This window comes from Choristoneura fumiferana, chromosome 30 (assembly GCF_025370935.1).
Source record: "Choristoneura fumiferana chromosome 30, NRCan_CFum_1, whole genome shotgun sequence".
Classification (NCBI taxonomy): domain Eukaryota; kingdom Metazoa; phylum Arthropoda; class Insecta; order Lepidoptera; family Tortricidae; genus Choristoneura; species Choristoneura fumiferana.
Genome location: NC_133501.1, coordinates 5,969,256 through 5,991,077, shown reverse-complemented (window position 1 = coordinate 5,991,077; position 21,822 = coordinate 5,969,256). Strand labels below are relative to the sequence as shown.

General features: G+C 38.5%; 1 protein-coding gene across 2 annotated transcripts in view; it reads left to right on the top strand.

Annotated features, from left to right (window-relative positions):
• LOC141444789 (cytotoxic granule associated RNA binding protein TIA1-like) overlaps positions 1–21,822 on the top strand; it is a 289,186-nt gene that overhangs the window by 192,448 nt on the left and 74,916 nt on the right. For both annotated transcript variants that reach the window (XM_074110436.1, XM_074110437.1), the window contains exon 3: positions 10,383–10,421. In XM_074110436.1, coding sequence (XP_073966537.1) covers positions 10,383–10,421 — 39 coding nt within the window. The remainder of the gene's footprint in view (positions 1–10,382; positions 10,422–21,822) is intronic.

The window sequence follows — 21,822 nt, the reverse complement described above, 5'->3', positions numbered from 1 at the left end:
TAGGTATGCTAAATTTCAAGCCGACCGGACCGCTGAAAGTGGGACAAATTTAGCTTCCAAGATTTGACCCAAACAAACAAATAAACAGGGCAAATTAAATAGAAACTTTTACATAATAAAAACAGTAGAATAGGTACAGTCACCAGCACCAATATCTGACACAACAAGCGTGCATAAATATCTGGTACGACTGTATTTCTAGGGCCGGAAGGACGTGTCGGATATTTTAGCACGCTCCGCTGTGGCAGATATTACTGCTAGCGACTGTACAACATGCTTAAATCTGATACCACATGAACTAATAGCCAATATCCTGTTTCGCACACGCGTGTGAAATCAAGAAGTGAAATGAAAAGTGTGGCGCAGAAATATCATACAACCATGTTTCGGGCGAAAGGCTCGACGCAGTCGAGGGTGGAATAAGCAATGTATCTACTTATGATAGACATTTGACAAGCACACCCGACACGAGATGACAACACGACAAGCTATTTAACCTCGTAAGGCCCAACGTCCTAAATTTAGGGCATACTAGATGTTGCCCGTGACTCCGTCCGGGTAGGAACTATGAAATTTTCCGGGACAAAAACTATCCTATGTCCTTCTTGTCTTGAGTCTTGGTCTCAAACTATCTGTGTACTGAATTTTATCTTAATCAGTTCAACGGTTTAGTTGTAAAGACGAAGTAACAAACAAACAGACTAACAAAATTTCGCATTTTTAATATTAGTGCGGGAAGTGGGAACTTCCAGTGGTCGGATTGACTTGAAATTTGGTATACATATCTAAGATGAATGACGTTACAATTACAGTTAACAAAAAGTACAGTCAGCAAAAAATGCATTAAAAGTTCACTTTTCAACAGAAACTTATTCTTGTTGTTTAAACAAACATTCCACGCTATAACCGTTGCCGTCCGGCACTTTACCGTCCGGCTCAATGGTCCGGCTGCGTTCTGACCCTTCCTTTATCACCGGAATTTATATCGAAGGGTTTAAATTTTATCTTTTGACAAAACGAGGACATTTGGCGTTGAAACCTAAAATCTTTTTGCTTTACTATTTTACTTGTATACTTACCGAGCCGTGGTGGCCTAGTGGTTGGACCTCTCAAGCAGTGGATCGTGGGTTCAAAACCCCGGCTCGCACCTTTGAGTTTTTTTTTACATATAACTGACCGTGATTGAAAATAAAAAATACAGTCTTTTTCACACGTCCCTCGGCATTTTTGCTACCTACTTATTGACTTAATTATAATACATTTAAAAGCCTATTATATTACACGTCCCACTGCACGGGTTCTGCCTTTTCGCAGAATTATTGTTTGCCAAATGCTTTATTTCCCAACTCTCTATTTTCTCTGAACCCAAAAATTTTTCCCAGAGTATTTTCTTGTGCTTTTATAGAACACAGTAGGTTAGGTTAGGTTTGTTTTATGAAAGATCCGGAAAAAAAAACATGGTTTCATAGAAAATCGTGAGTTGGGAAAAGAAACAGTTTGGCAAATGAAACAGTTGGGAATCGTGAGTTGGGAAAAGGCAGAGAACTACTGCTGGGCATAGGCCTCGCAGAACAAAGGGGCTTTGGCCGTGTAGTTCCCACGCTGGCCCCTTGCGGATTGGGAACTTCACACTATTAAATTGCTTCGCAGGTTTGCGTTAGTGTCAATAATGAATACACGGAGTTACAATAGTAGTTTACGCAACTGTTACGTAATAGAAGCTTAAAAATCCCACGGGATACAAAGCTAGCCCATCCTTTATTCTGCGAGTGAAACCGCGGAACGAAGCTAGTTACAGAAAACTCAACTCAACAAAAAACGCTTCAATTAAATAAATATTGAAGTAAAATTAAAAATACAATTTCACATAGAAAATAACTCAATGCAAATATAGAAGTATGTTTAACAACAAAGTAAGTAATGAACGTTGTTATAAGTTTGTTCACTGTTATCATTGTTAAAATAACATTCAAAGTAAATGTTACTGTTTTATATTCATTACCAACATCATTTTCATCACATTATAAGCCGTAGGACGTCCACTGTTGAACATAGGCCTCCCACCAGACCTCTAGCTAGTTGTTTCGTGTTGTTATGCCCGGCGCCTACTATGGCACGACATGGTAATTGATAGCATCAAGTATCAAGTAGATTATGAGATAGGTATCTAAACTAATTGATCCATAATCCATTCAAATATACTAGCGTATAATAATATAACCATCCCATCGTCTATGTCCCCATATATGTCCTACTGGGAGGCATATAGGCCTCCTTTTATAATGAAAAAGCTTGAGGCATATTTCCCATGCGGACCGTTTGCGGATTGGGAACTTCAAGTTTATATGTCCGGTTTCATTTTGTTCACTGCTTCGAACGGTAGCAGATGTAAGTATTGGATTATAAAAAGAAAAAATATATTCTATCAATAAATAATGTTTTTCAAAGAAAAGAAACAAAATACAATTGACAAACTTTGAGATACTTGTACGTACGTCATAAATAAGTGATCACTTTTGTACCTTGTCACTTTAACGTCATGTTTGAAAAGCCATACGAAATTGTGTAACGACTAAAAGCGACAAGGTACAAAAGTGATCACTTATTTATGACGTTAACTGTACAAAGGTGGACTAATCCCTTTAGGACATCTCTACCAGTCAACCTTAGAGTGGATGAGAGGAGCAATCAGTTAGGGACCGACAAAGAGTCAGTTTAAGAGTCAAAAATAGTGGAAGCTACAATAGAATACACAAACTCATAAAAAATATGAACAAATAATAAAAAAATCAAAACACAGTTATAATAATCCCACAATGACTTTCAAAAACCTATCCAAAGCTATGGGTCTAACGGAGAAAAAAATCATCCCCACTTTTCGTAAAGTGGAGACGATTTTTTTTTAAGTTACCATGGTGTCCGCGTACTTATAGAGCTTTTTAGCACTATAAGTTTCTAAGCGAAGCTAACTATAAACATCAATATTATAATTTATTGAATCAGGCGTTACTTTGCGAAGGTCCATATATCAATGAACTGGAACAATTACTTTGCTCACCCGCGACACAGCGTACAGTGCTTACAGTGTGAAGGTGGAGGGACTGCATGAACACACATTTTTTTAATAAACGTAGGCTATCATAAGATCGCGGGTGAGCAAAGTAATTGTTTCAGGTCATCAATATTCATGTTTTTTATATTTAGTTTGTCAATTGTGTTGAGTTTTGTTTCTTTCCCTTTTTAACCCCCGACGCAAAAAGAGGGGTGTTATAAGTTTGACCGCTTTGTGTATCTGTATGTCTGTCTATCTGTGGCACCGTAGCTCTTAAACGGGTGGACCGATTTGACTGCGGCTTTTATTATTTGAAAGCAGGTTTTCTAGCGATGGTTCTTAGATATGTTTTATCAAAACGGTTCAGCCGTTTTTGAGATATTGAACTTTGAAGTGACAGTCGGGGGTTTTCCAACCTTTAGTTGTTTAGGTTATACAATAAAGAGTTAACATACAATTACATACATAGATACATAATATTTTTCTTTTTTCAATCTCGTGTCGGGCTGCCATTGCATGTCTCTAACTCGGTCCAGTGTAAGGGTTGCCATTTATTATGCAGAAGGTATTCATTTAACGTGTTATACAGGTGTGGTCCGCAAACAGTCATGTGGCCCAGTATGATGGGGTTCACATTCCAGAATAACGGGCGGTAGTTTTTGACCGAGTCGGAGGTAGTGAGTTATATCTTGCAGAAATGTGGGAAAGTGTGCGTTTGGAGTAGTGATAATCCCATCAAAAGATAAATGTGAAAAGAGAGCCAAGTTCAATAGTATGATATATGCCTTGGTTGTTGAACTAAAACAATTTCCTTGCTCACCCGCGGCCTAAATATGATATTTGTTCATTGCTATGGACCTCCGCAACGTAACGCCTGATTCAATAAATTGGTTGTTGACTTCAACGAAAAAAGAAGTGAGATCTAAATGGGCGCCAAGTTTAATGGTCAGTCCTGAAATTTATTTATAAAAACATAACATATTTGATAACAACTTAAAATATCATTTCGTCTTAAAACTTAGGATAATATATTGCAGCCTAACGTCAAGTCAAGTCAAGTCAAAATATCTTTATTCAATTTAGGCTATAACAAGCACTGAATGTTAAAAAATCTACCACCGGTTCGGAAAAACCTCTGTTGAGAAGAATCCGGCAAGAAACTCAACGAGGTATATTTTTTTAAACAGATTTACAATATTAATAAATGATACTATATCATAGGTATTTAACACAACTTTATTTTTAACACAGTAGGTTTGCTATTTGAAGGGATTATTTCCAAATATCCTGTCCATGATATAATCATTAACTTTATAATAGGTACGCCTTAGATATTAATGTCTTCTTGACAATAGATCTGAATTTTATATATTTTTCATTTGCAAAATTTGACATGCTGTACATTAGGTATATATTTTTCGCAAGTCACAATATATGAAGTGTTTTTTTTTTTCCATCTGGTGCAGCGGTATAGCACGCGGTACGGATTATCGAGGACCTGGGTTCGATTCCCAGTGATGGTCTTATTTTTCTATTTTTTCTGTGCATCTATATTTCAGTTTGTATTTTCAATTTTCACAATATATGAGCCAAATTTGACATGTTTATGTGAAATTCTTTTTGAATTATGAGGAGTTCAAAAGTGGCTCCAAATGGTTCAGATAAAATTACACACGGTGCTGCTCGCCAGTTTCTGTTAGCTTGAACTTGGCTTGACACGCTCCCGCGTGTCTAGATACGGGACATTACAAAGACAACCTTCAGATTGCGTGTCCACCAAAGATGTGCGAGGTTGTGTTGCAAGGAATGTGCTTTTTATCAACCAAAAGAATCGCTTCAATTATCTTTTCTCGCACAGCACATCTCTGGGAGGCTAGGTAAATGAACCGTATGTATGCGCTCCCCGTATGTATATAGTTTGGGGATGGGAGTTGAAACAAGTGCCTTTGATTAAAGACTTTCTTTATTTTTAGACCTCTAATTTTTCAATGTTACACTCGTGTAGACAGCACGGGTCGTACATCCAAGGGAAAGGGCTTTGCCCAGCTGTGGGAAACCACAGGCTAAAAAAACTTTCGTTTGCTAACATGTGATTCACTTCACTTTAAAAACTAGTTCTTGTTCATTTATAACGAAGCTTGCTTGTTCCCCGCAGGCATCCCGAGGGACAGCGAGGTCTAATGTCCGCCTAATTGCAAAAGTTCTGGTCTAACGCCGCCATTTTGGTCTAGTTTTCGCGCTCGTAATGAATCGGACACTTTTTTTTGAGTGCATGGCCAAAGAGCACTAAAGGAAGGTATAGGGAGTGAGTTTTTAGTCGCATAAGTTTTGAAAATCGTTGAAATATTATATTATATATTTATTATGTATTTCAGATTTTTTTTAATGATCACCTGTACGAGTAGTATTCTATAAGTAGTAAGGTGTGTTTTATAATAATTCTGATGAATTAATTACATTATGACTTTCACCAATTATCCATACTAATATTATAAATGCGAAAGTGTGTATGTTTGTATGTTTGTCCTTCTTTCATGTTGAAACGGAGCGACGGATCGGACGTTTATGGGCCAGAGAGTGACATAGGCTACTTTTTATCCCGGAATAATAAACTGTTCCCTAGAGAACAGCGCACGATAACCGAATTCCACGCGAGCGAAGCCACGGGCAAAAGCGGCATATTATATTATGAACCCATAACAAAGTGGTTAGGAAAGGAAATTTACTACAATACTAATTGTTACCCAACAACATACACACACACACACTTGGCCGGTTTTTGGGGTTCCGTGCCTCAAAAGAAAAAAACGGAACCCTTATAGAATCACTTCTTGTCCGTCTGTCTGTCTGTCTATCAAGACCCTTTTTCTCGGGAACGCGTGGAGGTATCAAGCTGAAATTTACTGTCTACTGTCCCTTGGAGCTGTGAAAAAATCGAACTTCTAAGCCAACGCAATCAAACGATGCAGCCGTTTATGCTACAAATTTTCGAAACTCACAAGGGAACCAAAACCTTCAGGGTACTTCCCGTGAACTCAGAATTTTGAAATTTTGTATGAAGGTAGCTATTATAACACAACCAACTAGAAAGGTCTGAAAACCTTGATTTTTTATGTCTGTCTGTAAATAAATAAATATAAATATCACGGGACAATTCACACCAATTGACCTAGTTCCAAAGTGAGCTTAGCAAAGCTTGTGTTATGGGTACTAAGCAACGGATAAATATAATTATATAGATAGATACATACTTAAATACAAATTAAAGACAAACTGAAATAAAGATGCACAGAAAAAACAGAAAAATAAGACCATCACTGGGAATCGAACCCAGGTCCTCGGTAATCCGTACCGCGTGCTATACCGCTACACCACTGATAGTCAAATGTGGATGTTTTTTCTGTGCATCTATATTTCAGTTTGTATTTTCAATTTAGGTTTTACGGGATGACCGTAAAAGTAAAAATTTGGAATTGAAATAAAAAATACAAAAAGATTCCAAAAAACCAATCTTAACAAATTAAACACCCAAGACCCGAGAACAAACATTCGTATTTTTCATACAAATATCTGCCCCGACACGGGAATCGAACCCGGGACCTCAAGCTTCGTAGTCAGGTTCTCTAACCACTAGGCCATCTGGTCGTCGTAAATATTAATTAAAAATATAATCTGACCCCACACTGCGTACATTTTGCTTAAGATTAGGGCTCTGAATACACTGGATGTATTAAATCACTCGGAAAAAGCGAGAAATATCTTCAAGACACGATTCCCGTTTACTTACATACCTATAAATGTGTACGGAACCCTCGGTGCGCGAGTCCGACTCGCACTTGCCCGGTTTTTATGATTTCGTAAATTCTATCTCATTGCGAACGTTCTAAAGCCCTTTTCAGATGATAGTTGCACGTTGCGATAGAATCTTTGAACGGTCAATGCCCTCTTAACTGCCTGTTTTCGCAGAGTCCCATACACTATTTTAGTATAGCATACTATTTGGAAACGAAGTATTCCGTTTAACCTAGTTATAGTAAAGCGTTTGTGTTAGAACAACTTATAGTTATTGTGGGGTCAATCAACTTTTTACAAGCTTTTATTTAGTTTCATTCGCCCGTTGTCTGTCTGTCTGTAATCAAATCTTGCAAGTTAAATTCGACCAACTTTCAGTAGTTGGATTGACTTGAAATTTGGTATACTTAAAATTGCGTGAAAATACAATAATCTAGTAGTGACATCCTGGTAGTCCAGCCAGGATCGTCTTCGCAGGACGGAACTTTTCAACGGTTAATGGTATAGACTTGAAATTTGGTATGAAAATGTAGTTTAGGTGACAATACAAGTACAGTCAACAAAAAGTACAGTCAGTAAAAATGGATTGTATTTAAAATGATTTATATATCAAAAACTTATATGTATGTTATTCTGTCCCGTAAATCACGAGACATCAGTAATTCCTCTTCGAATAGCCAAGCTAATTCTTGGTCCGAGGAAGCTGCCAGATCATCGGTCCCCGCCGCGGTGACGTCTTCTAACTTATGATATGACTGTAAATCTCCTTATTTTAAAGGGGTATTTAGTTATACTAAGTCAACTGTCTGCCGAAAAGTCTATCAGTTTTAATACTCAGCAGGTTTAAAGGGATTTAGCTTGAGCTTAATCTACATCACAACCGTCTAAGCCATACGAAATATCAAATAGCAAAAATGGTAGCATACACGTATGTATATGTTACTGTGAACAAAGAGAACCCCAGCGCGCCTGCGCGGGGTGACAGAGACAGCCGCCAATCGAAATGTATTAGCGTGAATGGGTGCGAAAGGGACGGCAAAGGTCGTAAATTTGAACGACTCTAGTAATATTCTTACGCTGTTTAGCAATAATTATAATATACTAGAGTAGCGCGCGGCACTGCTTGATAATAGATAGTGAAATTCAATATTTACACTCAATGATAAAATATACACCACCTCGTTGAGTTTCTTGCCAAATTCTTCTCAACAGATCTGTATCACCGGATATCTGTATGAATCATACGAATATTTTTATTCTCGTGTCTTGGCCGTGTTATATGTACCTACCATCAGCCAAATATGTGGTCTACCACCCTAAAATTGATAATCGTTTGCATGTCATAAAACAATAATGCCAATAGACGTGTCTGTCAACTTTCAAGTTCGACTTTAGCGACATATTCATTTGATAGGAACTTGTTTAAAAATGGATAGATCACTTATTTGGCTGTTGGTATATATTTAAGTATGTATTTATCTATATAAGTATGTTTATCTGTTGCCTAGTATCCATAGTACTAGCTTTGCTTAATTTGGGACTAGATCAATTGGTGTCAGGTGTCCCATGATATTTATTTTATATTTTATTTTATTGACAAATAAAATAAATAATAAAAAGTGGCCTATTCCAGACGTTCTATCTACATACGAAATTCACAAAGACAAAATTTAAAACGAATAAACTCAAAGCGGAATTACAAAGGACACGTGTCGTGCCTCTTTAAGACACGAGCTTTATAATACACTGGCTCAACTTTGGTTACATTGTGGAAAAAACTTGAAAATAAGCCTGCGTTGGGCACAGTTGTTCCATATTTATGTAATGAAAACCGGCCAAGCGCGAGTCGGACTCGCGCACGAAGGGTTCCGTACCATTATCTATACAACTTTAGACATTTTGACAACACGGAAAAAAAACTATTAAGCGGCAAAGATCTTAGAGCAACGCGGGCTTCCTACTGGAAGGGAGTAGTCTTAGCGGTAGATTACCTTTAAAACAGTAGATTTAGTTCTGGCGTTTGTTGCGGGGGGAAATGTGCACACAAGTGCAGCTCCGACTTACATGCAAAAACAAAACTGCCAACTGACTGTAATCATGACTTTAACACATAAATAATTCAACAATACACTAATAATTCGTGTACAGATGACTCAAAACTCACACATTGACAGTAACATCACTAAGTTGTCCATCGGCGAAAAGTCGGATTTATCGCTTGACCGATCCGAAATTTGTACCGATTAGCGGACTCTATGCTGGTAAATGAATCCGACAATAATATTGTGATAAAATGTACGACTGTAGTTTAAATGTAATTAAATAGCAATAATACGATAACAATTTACTTCCATGTGAAATTTTACACCATCTTTTTGCAAGCTTGATGTCCCAGATCTCTTTTTACAGCAGAAAACTGAATAATTCGGCATTTTAAGCACTGCAGCGTTCACTCGCGCGACTCGATTCGGTCTAGTTTGAAATCCGAGCGCGCCTTGTTTTATAAAATTCGTATGCCCAGTTGGGCTTGTACTTTGACAGAGGGGAACGCGGCGAATGGCTACTCCCTTCCGTAGGAAGCCCGCGTTGCTCTAAGGCAAAGATGAATTGATAAATATTTAAGGGGGCTCCCATAAAACTATATTTTATATTTTTCTTAATTTTTTTTCATCCATTGTTCTTATTTTTGTCACTAATAAATATTTTCTTTCTTTCTTTTTCTTTCTTTCCATACAACAACGTGATTTTTTGCCATTTTTAGGGTTCCGTACTTTGAAAGGAAAAAAACGGAACCCTTATTCTCAGGAACGAGAGGAGGTATCAAGCTGAAATTTATATCACATACTCAGGTTTACTGTCCCTTGAAGCTGTGAAAAAAATCAAACTTCTAAGCCAACGCAATCTAGAGATACAGCCGTTTAAATGCCGCAAATTTTCGAAACTCGCAAGGGAATCAAAACCTACAGGGTACTTCCCGTGAATTCAGAATCTCTTAAATTTGATACGAAGCATTATGAATAATATTTTTAAATTTAGTATAATAATAATAATATAGTGGCATAGAATTTTGTTTGTCTAGACACAGGCAAGACAATTTTAAGTTAACTTTCGTACTAAAATGATTTGCCGGTAGGTGACTAATCTAAAATTGACATTGACGACCCACCGTCCGCGCCGGAGTAGGCAGTTAAGTCTCCTAAAGGGTCGGAGTGTGCATACTTCTCCTCCTTTACTATGATGGTAGTGTAAATAATATCTTTCACTTTAACTGTACATATAGTAGCCTTAACTAGGTACGGTGGGTCTTCTCACGTATGCCGAATCACCTGTATGGCCTGAACAGCGCCGTTCGCAAGACCGGCCATTTTTGCTGATTTGAGACCATTTCGAGACATACAACTATCTTACATTTTTAATATCTTTTTGTTATGCTACGCTTCTTTGTCACGAATAAATGATTTCTATTTCTATTTTCCCATTTTATTTAATATAGTTTACTATTACAATGATTATTAAAATATATTTCTTTTTGTTACAGATTCTTGCTCCGCTGTGAACAAAGGCGTCAAAGATTCAGGTGTTTTTTTTCTCTAAAAGCTCACATCTCATTGAATTGATAAATTTTATGTGACAGGTACAATGATGCCGTCTCTCTTTATTCTGACAAAACCAACAGAGACGGCATCACGGATATTCTGAAACTTAAAATTAATCAATGAGTGGTGAACACTTGAACCTCTATTATTTGCGAATCAGCTAAAGATAATATATTTAAAGTATTTTAAACTAATTAATCAACACTTTGTCCAATTAATTTACCTTATTCGAACCACGCGTACAATTAAAGGTGCGGCCACACCGCTGCTTAAAAAATGGTGACGGTATGGAATCGCAGTGACTAGTGACGTATCGTATGTGCGCTGTTTTTATTATCGCATGCTCTCCACACCGCTGCTTAAAATACGGAATCGCAGTGACGTGCCGTAAACTTCAGGACTTTACCAAACAAAAGTCGTGACGTTTTCGGCACGTCACTACGATTTCGCACCGATTGCGTATTTTAAGCAGCGGTGTGGAGAGCATGCAATAAAAACGGTGCGCATACGATGCGTCACTGCAATTCCGTACGGTCACCGTTTATTAAGCAGCGGTGTGACTGCTCCTTTACTTGACCAACAGATGTAAAAGGTCTCTAGGACAAATACCTGCTTCAAGAATACCTACAAAGGGATGTTGGATGTTAAGGTCCGTCCGTGTTGACGTAGCAATGTGAACAAGTTAGGAAGGTGAAGAAGGGACAGAAGCCTTCCCTTATGCAAATAATTAATCGAAACATGCGTTACTTTGCGGAGGTCCATATATACCGGGTGTGGCCTGTAATACGAGCAAAAAATTAAAACATAGATCGTCCTCAACAATCTGAACAACATTAGTTCAGCGACTTTTAAAAATAATGGAGTCTTTGAACTTGGGAACTAAAGCCCAAGCCCTCTTATTTTGAGAGGAGACCTGTGTGGATGACATAGCAATGGGAACAAGTTATGAAAAGTGGTGAAATAGGTTGTATACTGTAGTGGACGGAACTAGGCACTACCAAGTTCCTACGTGCAGCTAGAATAAAGTCGTGCGAAGCTGCCAGCATCTAATCAACGGACACAAGAGGTTAGTACAATACCATCCTCTGCTACCTGTGGCGAAAACGTGAAGGAACCCTTTAAAAGGGTTGAACATTGCCGCGCAGCAAGTGCCCGTAAAATAATACGCGCGTGTTTGTCGGAAACTTCATTACCGCGGACCCGGTAATTTGACAACTAGGGGTGGGGAAGTCAATATCGATACCGATGTTGAGGATTAAAAAAAACAGGCAAAGTGCGAAGAGGACTCGCGCACGAAGAGTACCGTACCATTATTTGTTATTTACAATATTTAAATTACACATTAGCAAAAAACGGCAAAAAAAAATCACGTTTGTTGTATGGGAGCCCCCTTAAATATTTATTTTATTCTGTTTTTGGTATTTTTTGTTATAGCGGCAACGAAAATACATAATCTGTAAAAAAATTAAAAGTCTAGCTATCACGGTTCACGAGATACAGCCTGGTGACAGACAGACAGACAGACAGACGGACAGTGAAGTCTTAGTAATAGGGTCCCGTTTTTAACCTTTGGGTATGGAATCCTAAAAAAGAAAGTAGTAGAAAGCTTAGTTTCATTTCGTCTAAAAAGCAGCGAGTCTAAGTACTAAGGTAGCAACTGGTCTAAGTAGCAACTGTTTTAAGTGCCAACTGGTCTATGTAGCAAGTGGCTTAAAATTCTCAGACTCAAAGAAAAAGGAGCTCCGCGTAGCTCTATTAAGTGTGGCTGAGGCGATTCGCCTCTTGACGCAACTTTAACTTACTCTAACTTTTTTTAAATAGCCTATACAGTGTCCCACTGCTGGGCAAAGGCCTCCCCTTTCTCCTTCCACTCGTCTCTGGCTTCGGCAAAATGTTGCCAGTCCGGCTGGAATCGCACCAAATCGTCCCGCCACCTTCTTTTAGGCCTACCTCTGCTCCGGTGCCCGTCGCTTGGAACCCAATCAGTGGTGATTTTGGCCCAACGATCCGATGCATCCGGCAGACATGATCTGCCCAGTTCCACTTGAGTTTGGCGGTCTTAAAAATCTAACCTATGTCTTTTCAAATTTTCGATAAAAAACAGTTTAAGACCAGTTGCTTTTTAGACCACTTGCTACTTAGACCAGTTAATTCTTAAACCACTTGCTAATTAGACCAGTTGCTTCTTAGACCACTTGGTACTTAGAATAGCTGCTTTTTTAACCCCCGACGCAAAATGTGGGGTATAACATCCCTCAGTTTGACCGCTATGTGTGTCTGTCTGTCTGTCTGTGGCACCGTAGCTCTTAAACGGGTGGACCGATTTGAATGCGATTTTTTTTTATTTGAAAGCAGGGTTTTCTAGCAATGGTTTTTAGACATGTTTCATCGAAATCGGTTCAGCCGTTTTTGAGATATTGAACTTTGAAGTGACAATGTCGGGGTTTTCCAACTTTTTGTTGGTTATAATGTCTTGAACTTTCGTGATTTTCACTTATAGTCAAAATACCACGCACAGGACTTATCACGCTAACACACACGAGTGATATTTACCTCGACGTTTTGGCAACATTACACATTCGGTATTATTACTCGTGTGTGTTAGCGTGATAAGTCCTGTGCGTGGTATTTTTTGTTGGTTAGGTTATAAGACGAAGTGATAACCTTTTAGGACACTACCATACTACCGAAAACATTAACGCCCCTCGCCAGTCATCGATACGAGTGTTACAGCTCTCCTCGGCGACCGCGACCAGTGCAAATAGCCTAATGAAGTTCCCGAACATAAATAAACGGAGCGGAGACCGCCGGGACATGCTCAACAACACTCGTAGGACTATAGACGTCGTGATACAATTAGTGATTTAAGGTCACTTTAGGCTGCTTTTCGACAAGAAATGTGCCCGGGTGCGTTGCGAGGAATGTGTTCTTCATGAACCAATAGAAACGCTTCTTACCTATCCTCGCACAGCACAGCTCTGGTGGAAACAGCTCGGTGGATGGAGGCGAGGTAAATGAAGCGTTCGTATTGGTTCAGAATAACACATTACCCGCACATCTCTGATAGAAACGTAGCCTTAATGTCGGACTATATCATACATTAACTCTTGTTCAAATTAATCTGATACTGAGTTTTTTGTAAAAAAAAAAACATTTTTAATACAAGCTTTTTTTTGACTGTACTTTATAATAAAAGCATGTAAAAATCCTCATTGAACCATCACCTTTGCAATAATCTATTCTTTGGACACTTAACTTCGTCACAGAGTCGAGAGAAGAAAATTATGTGAAGCTTATGTTCAGCAGTGGACGCCCTACTGCCGATATGATGACGCTGATGATGATGATGATGATGTTACTGTCTACTCCTATTGCGACACACTGACAGTAATACGTGCCTGTTCTGTCGGTTGTCGTGTCCCGAACGCAGGGCTTTTAGCGGAGAAACGGAATTCTTGAACAGGCCGTGCTTGCGTCTGCGGAGATGGATTTAGACAGACCTGTTTAACCAGTTTAGAGCTGCAAGAATATGGTGCAAGTTGCACGACATTGCGGCGTGCATTTGACATCTATGAACTCGTGGGCTTTACGGTCTTGCAATAGATATGTAAATAAATAAGTCGACCCAGTCCCAAAGCAGGCAAAGCTTGTGTTATGGCTACGATATAGAGAACAATATCTGCATTATTCATGCAAATATCTGCTCCGACCGGGGATCGAACCCAGCTCAAGCCGACTACGAAGTCAGGTTCTCTAACCACGTAGCCATCCGGTCGTCTTAGTAAATAATCATGCGACAATTGACACCCTTTGACCTAGAAATCAATTTAATTCACCTAAACAAAAAATAACTAGAAATCTAATTTAAGTTTTAATTTGTATCGCACAGGGTACTTAGAAGCTTTTATTTAGTTTCCCCTGCCCCGTCGTCCGTTTGTCTGTCTGTCTGTCTGTAATCAAATCTTGCAAGTTAAATTGGACCAACTTGCTGTAGTTGGATTTACTTGAAATTCGGTATTTATGTAGATTGCGTGGCTGTACAATTTTTGTTTATTTGACCTGGAAACAAAATAACACATTGTTAGGGAAAACTAATTTTTCTTTCATATAACAACTTGTCTGTAGGCCGCTATGAAGTGTGCCCGCGGGACGTATTTTAGTTTCATTACTGCATACATCATAGTTTTAGAACTTAGGTTATATGTTACATAACCTGTGTAGTGTAGCTGTTAGATGACTCAATTCTCAAAATAAGTGTCTAGAGACGCGTTAGTTACTTATTGCGAATGTGAAAGTTTTTTTTATTATTATTTTTTATTCGACTGGCGGCAAACGAGCATGTGGGTCTCCGCCCATAATCATCTGCAACACCAGGGGTATTGCAGATGCGTTGCCAACCTAGAGGCCTAAGATGGGATACGTCAAGTGCCAGTAATTGCACCAGCTGTCTTAATCTCCACGCCGAAACACAACAGTGCAACGGTGCAGGATTTGTCTAAATCCTACTTAATAATATTAAAGCCGTAGTAGTATAGTGGTAGCCTTAAGCAGAGCTAGAGGGTCCTGGGTTCAAACCCAGGCTCGAACCTATGAGTTTCAACCCCCGACGCAAAAAGAGGGGCGTTATTAGTTTGACCGCTATGTGTGTCTGTGGCAGCGTACCTACCTCTTAAACAGGTGAACTGATTTGAATGATTTTTCAATTTGAAAGCAAGTTTTCTAGCGATGGTTTTAGACATGTTTCATCAAAAGCGGTTCAGCCGTTTAAAGTAAAGTAAAGTCTGGGGTTTTCCAACTTTTTATTGGTTGGGCTATCAAATGAGAGGGAGCAAACGAGCAAAGAGGTCACCTGGTGGAAAACAATCACCTTCGCTCATGGTATGATGCCATATACTTTCGTATGAATCCGACTCACACTTGACCATTTACAAACAAAGCTTACTCCATGTTAGTATAGCCACAGTCTAAACGTCAAAACAAAGTGAACCGTATAACACTCACTTTACCGCCTATTTTCCAATAGATCACTAAAAACGAGTGTTTTTTCATACGTTTCAAACTGACAGACAAGAGGACAAGCGCTATTAATAAAATATAGCAGTTGCGGGGCTGTCCCGCGGGAGGAACGTGCGGGATAGGTCCTGACGGCCGGGTGACTTGGTGGTTGGATGGCTGATAAGCTGACGCGGGTTTGAATTCCCCAGCCCGCCACTGCGAACAAGTTATGAACGGGAGGCTAATGGTGCCCCCACACTGGCTGTTATAAGTGTTATATAACGTTATAAAACATTTGAAAATACGACGAAACGGTTCGAGAGAAGGTAACAAAAGATAAACTAACCAACAAAAAGTTGGAAAACCCCGACTTTGTCACTTCAAATTTCAATATCTCAAAAACGGCTGAACCGATTTTGATAAAACATGTCTAAGGACCATTGCTAGAAAATCTGCTTTCAATTAAAAAAACCGCATTCAAATCGGTCTACCTGTTTAAGAGCTACGGTGCCACAGACAGACAGACACACACACAAACAAACAGACATACAGACACACATAGCGGTCAAACTTATAACACCCCTCTTTTTGCGTAGGGGGTTAAAAAAAAAGAAGGCGGGCACTATCTATCTTTTCTCGACTTCTTTTGACATATTTTCAAATGTTTTATAACATTATATAACACTTATAACAGCCGGTGTGGGAACACCATAAGCAGAGAGGACTTCGGTTTTATAAAAGAGGTTTGGGTTTCCACCAACAAAGAGTTTTAGTTACTTACTAGTCTCCCGCGACTTCGTCCGCTTGAAATAGTAATTTTGAAGTATTTAATTTATAGGATACCTATTCTGCCAATAATAGTACATAGAAATTCTAGGTTTACCAAAAATCCTATTTCATAATTGCTAAAATATAAACATTTTTGTTCTTCCATACATCCACCATGCATGTTCCTTGGTAAAAACATAAAATTTTGCCTAGCCATATTTAGCAATCATGAAATTCTCCTGCCACATCATGAAACGCCATTCTTCATAGATTTGACCAGTTTATTGTAGTCATGCATTTTTACTTAAGCATACTCGATAAATCATTATACGTAGTAATTTCGGTTCTCAAGAACTTTCCCCATATTTTCAGCGCTTAGGTCGAATATGAGGCCAGATGTTTTGTTTTTAGGTTCGACCTTAAAGGCAAAATGGAGCAAGTGTTAGGTTCCTGCTTGTCAAGACCCTTTATCTCGTAAACACCTGAATAATGGTATATTCGAGTTGCGTTGCCCTAACCTAGATAGCCCGAAGCTGTGAAAAAAGTGCCACCTAATTCACCGGCAATCATCGCTCAGTCGTGCTGTTTCATACAAATTAACGAAAAAGTTATAGGTAGGTAGCTGTCCAGCTTGGAATTTGAATAAGGAGCTCTATACCACAAAAATAGATGAAAAATGTGAAAATCATAATTTTTCATCTCTGACTGCTAGTGAATAAGCCACGTTAAAATGACCCCACATTGCGTATTTGCTTATGATTAAAAGCCTGCAAACATCCTCGCATATCTTTTAAAAACGCTTAAACAAATATCTTTTATTTCTTTACTTTAAGTGCCAATGCCAGTTTCATTGAACCTCGATTTATTTCGTAATGACGATCTTGCTATAGGTTATGATTTCACCAGAGGAAGTTTTAAAGACGCGCAACTAAAATGTATTTGTCTCTTATCACCAATACCAAGTTTCATAAAAGAACCGATCGATTCACTATCGAGCAATGCCCGACTTCCGATATTAATTTCATCATTTCACCCCCTCATGAAGAATTAAAACAACGTGCAACAAATATCTATTTATCTCTTTTTCACGTGCCGAAATGGCAAGTTTAATAAAGATTCATCGATTTATCTTCAAAATGACGACCTGCGTATAAACTTTCATCCCTATTTCATCCCCTCCAACAGGTCAATTTTTAAAAAAGCTCAAACAAATATAGATTATTTCTTATTAAGTGCCTAAATGCCAAGTTTCATGGTTTTATTTCGATAGCTTACGAACTATTTCAACCCTGAAAGCTCTTTTTCGCGATAAAAAATAGCCTATTTCTTTCCCAGGGTCTATTCTATCTCTGTACCAAATTCATCAAAATCGTAGTGTTGCCCCACATACGAGTATTAATTATAGAACACCATGACTGACTAATGGATTGACTTTAGAACAGCAGATATTTATGTATTATTTGTTGAAGATCTTACGGGTGCACTGAGTACGGATTTTTTTGAAATTCCAACGGGATAGAGAACCAGTTTGTCTCGGGCATACGCTATTATAATTATAATTGCAATCATTTTTTATGTTTATAACTTATTATGCTTGCGGCCACGGGCCTTCTTTGTTTCGGCTTTCATCGTATTAGATTAAAAATGTTGTTTAAGGTAACAAAATTTCCTTATTAGGTTCATGTTGTATTTGGAAGATACAACACTTGTGCGTCTGACCGTACAAGGGTGGTATAATATTATCAAGATGAAAGTTTGTAATTCAATGACACGGAAAGCAAACACGTGAATCGATCAATTAATTTTTGGATAATTTAGTCTTTAGAAATCCTGACAATAAACTTAAAAAACGGTTATTCGAAGTTTATTCTTATAAAGGCGGTTTCTGACAAGCGTTCTTTCTGCGCGTATACGGTAATGAGGGCTGTCGCGTATGAATTCGCCACTAGAGGCGCTAGTGTAGCGTGAGGTCTCCGAAATGTCAAATCTCATAGTTTTTGGATGAGCTACGCGGGTTTATTTATAATTAGAATAATTTTGTGAATATTTTGCAATATCTGAAATTAATTATGGCAAATATGCGTTCCGGGGCAATGAATGTCTGTGTTTTGAGAAAGTTTTGTCTTTCGGAAACCTTTGTCCTCCCTTTTTTCCGAACAAAACGGGGACTATGCAACACTGTGGCATGCTCGATATTTTTATGGTACGGTTTTAAGTTGTATTAAATATGATTTTAATCTAAACTTTGTACTTTGAAAGCCATACTTAAAAACCTCACGCAACAGTGCGCCATCTAGTGAGACAAAAAACGATAGCTCTCATTTTTGGCGCGCACTTTCACGCGCGCCAGATTAAACCGAACGCGCGTGTACGCGCTCATTCCTGCATGATCAACGCTTGATGTACTTATACTAAACTGCACGCGCTTCCGAAAACGAGTTTATACGCAAGAATAAAACGCTAGTCTGAAACCATTTTTGAAACCGTTTTTCGACTGAGGCTCGTATTTTAAATAATTTATCTATTTGTGTATTTAAGTATGTTTAGCCACTTTGATAAGCTTAGTACATACAAGCTTTGCTTACATCCGTCACTTTGTCACTTGAAATGAAATTGTCTCATGAATAAAAAAAGATTAAAAGTCTTCATATAAAAATTTACACTGAATATCTCCGGCTTCCTATTGTATGATTTTTTTTAAGTAGGAAATTACGTAATTTTTTGTTCTCGCTCCGCGAATAAAACACCACGGCCCTTGTGAGTAAATTTGAGCAAATAGTCCGTAATGCGGTACCCGCCAACCCTTTTAACCGTGCACAGAAACAGCTGCGCGCACTAACACCTTATCTCCAACCCATAAAGTTGAAACTTGCTTAACCCCTACATTCATTTACCGTAGTTGTCTGAACAAAAACCCAATATAAAAACTCACAGGTCAACGTCTTTATGACGTTACTATAAAGTTCAAAGTTGCTTAATTATTGTGTTGTTATCGTGTTTGCACGTGAATAAAACCGTGATGACAAAGCACACGTCAACGTCTTTATTACATTGAATTACGGTTTTATTTGATTAAGTCGCGGTATTTTATCTTTGGTACTTGGTATTGTTTACGTGGAAGAAACCATGTAAGTAATTCACATGAGAACAGCCTTAACACATTGGCGTAAGGTTGAACTTTGTTATTAACAAACTGAGTATTCTTGGGTTTCTGTCGAACTTATTGTCTTTGTTTATTCATGAAAGCTTTTGCTTAAATTCTGAGATTTTACTAGATTTCATATTTAGATTATTTTAGGTTTCTGGATATTTTAATTTCATACAATGACTGACTTTTTTTCAAAAAAACTTTCACCCAGACTTCTAAACTATTGTTTCCAGTTTATTTTTATTTGGATCACCAAACTTAATAGTTCATCATTCATCGTCCCAGCCTAGATTCGTCCCAGGGCTGAGCACGCTCACTCTTAGAGTGAGAGGGATTAAGCCCTAGTTCCCACGCGAGCCGAGTGTAGATCACGAACTTTACGCACACCATTGAATTGCTTTGCGGGCTGTGCAGGTTTCTTCACGATGTTTTTCTTCACGATAAAGCTCGTGTTAAATTTAGAATGCAATTTCGCACACAACATGCTTGTAAATGTAAATGTACAGTTGCTTATACCTATATTAAGTTTTAAAAATAAACATATTTATGCTTTCGTGCTAGTAACTAGCATGTTGTAACAGTAGCTTGACATATTCGCTACAATGCTCTTTACAAGTGAAGTTTAGATGGTTGGCAGTCCTCTACTGTGCGTTTATCCAGAAATCTCCTGCCTCGCACAGAAAAACTCTGGAATGAATTATCGCCTGCGGTATTCCCGGACCGATATTAACTCCAAGCTTTCGAAAAAAGAGAGTAAAAGGCCGGCAACACATTCGTGACTCTTCTGGTGTTGCAGGTGTCCATGGGCGACGGTAATCGCTTACCACCAGGCGATCCGTTTGCTCGTTTTCCCCCGTCCTATACCATAAAAAAATGCTCAAAATCAGTACATTAATGGACCTCAGCAAAACTTCGCCTGCAACAATCAAAACGCAGCCACTCAGCGCGCCGCTGCCGCTGTAACCCCAGCCTTACAGCTCCGATGTACTCGTAAGATTGAACACAAAGAAAAACTGTGTCCCGCCGGGATTCGAACCCGCGCTCGATGCCACTCAATTATTCAGTGCGCTGTAGTTATGGCTAATGCATAGTTGTCTGTAATATATTATGTTTATATTGGTTGAGAAGACTTTACAATTCACTCACAAGAACTGAACTTCTGGTATTTAATGTTTAGAATTCCGTAGTCAAAATTACAAAAACGAAACCCTTATAATTTATAGAATCATGTGTTACTATGCGATGGTCCATATCATGAACTGCACCAATTACTTTGCTCACCCGCGACCTTATGATAGCATCTGGACAACATCTGAAGATGAGCTCTGGTTGAGTTTGAAACGCGTCAGTGTAGTATTGGTGTTGATAGATGGGTTTGTGTGATTTGTGTGTGTTCTTACAGTGTGGAGGTGGAGGAACTGCATGAATACACCTATCTTGCATAAACTTAGCTATCGTAAGGTCACGGGTGAGCAAAGAAATTCTTTTAGTTCATATGACGACCGGATGGCCGAGTGGTTAGAGAACCTGATTACGAAGCTTGAGGTCCCGGGTTCGATTCCTGGCCGGGGCTGATACGAGTATTTGTATGAATAATACTAATGTTTATTCCGCGTCTTTGATGTTCATATGTACTTATATATTTATAAGCTTTGCTTAGTTTGGGACTAGGTTAATTGGTTCATACTCACTTATTCCCATCTATTAAATAAATGATCGTAAAATGTGTTGCTAAGCGCAAACTCGAGAACGGCTGGACAATTCAGCTATTTTTTTTTCATATCATCGTTAAAGTCTAGGGAAGGTTTTTATGAAGAGAAAACTGGAAATTGCTGGGAAAAAGAAATGCGAGTATGGAGTGCGGTAATTAATGCATCACCTGTGGGTTTTTAGTAAATGCGGAGTGATGCGAATGTTTGCTACTCAATTTTATTTAAGGCGTTTTGTTTTAATAATCCCCATTTTTGCATTTGCATGCTTGCTTGCTTGGCTGGAAGATGTTTGGGACCTATAGTGTCTGAAATAGGGGACGTTTTCTTCCATTTTTTTTTCGTACACAACTACTTTTTTCGTTTAAGTGGAACGAAGATTGCCGAGTAAATGAGTTTTATTGACATGAGTACCTTAATACTACCTACTAAATAATAACAAAAACAAATTTAAATGAACTAAAATAATTTACTTGCTCACCCGGACCTTACGAGTGTAGTGTGGTGGTGGTGATGGATGGGTTGTGTGATTTGTGTGTGTTCTACAGTGTGGAGGTGGATGAACTGCATGCATGACACGCATATTTTGCATAAGCTTAGCTATCGTAAGGTCGCGGGTGAGCAAGGAAATTATTTTAGTTCATTGATATGGACTGCAAAGTAACGCCTGATTCAATAAATTATTTTAAAACAAATTTGTTTACGTTCCTCAATGGCAAACGGACTGGATGGCAAACGAGCAAGGTGGGTCTCCTGATGGTA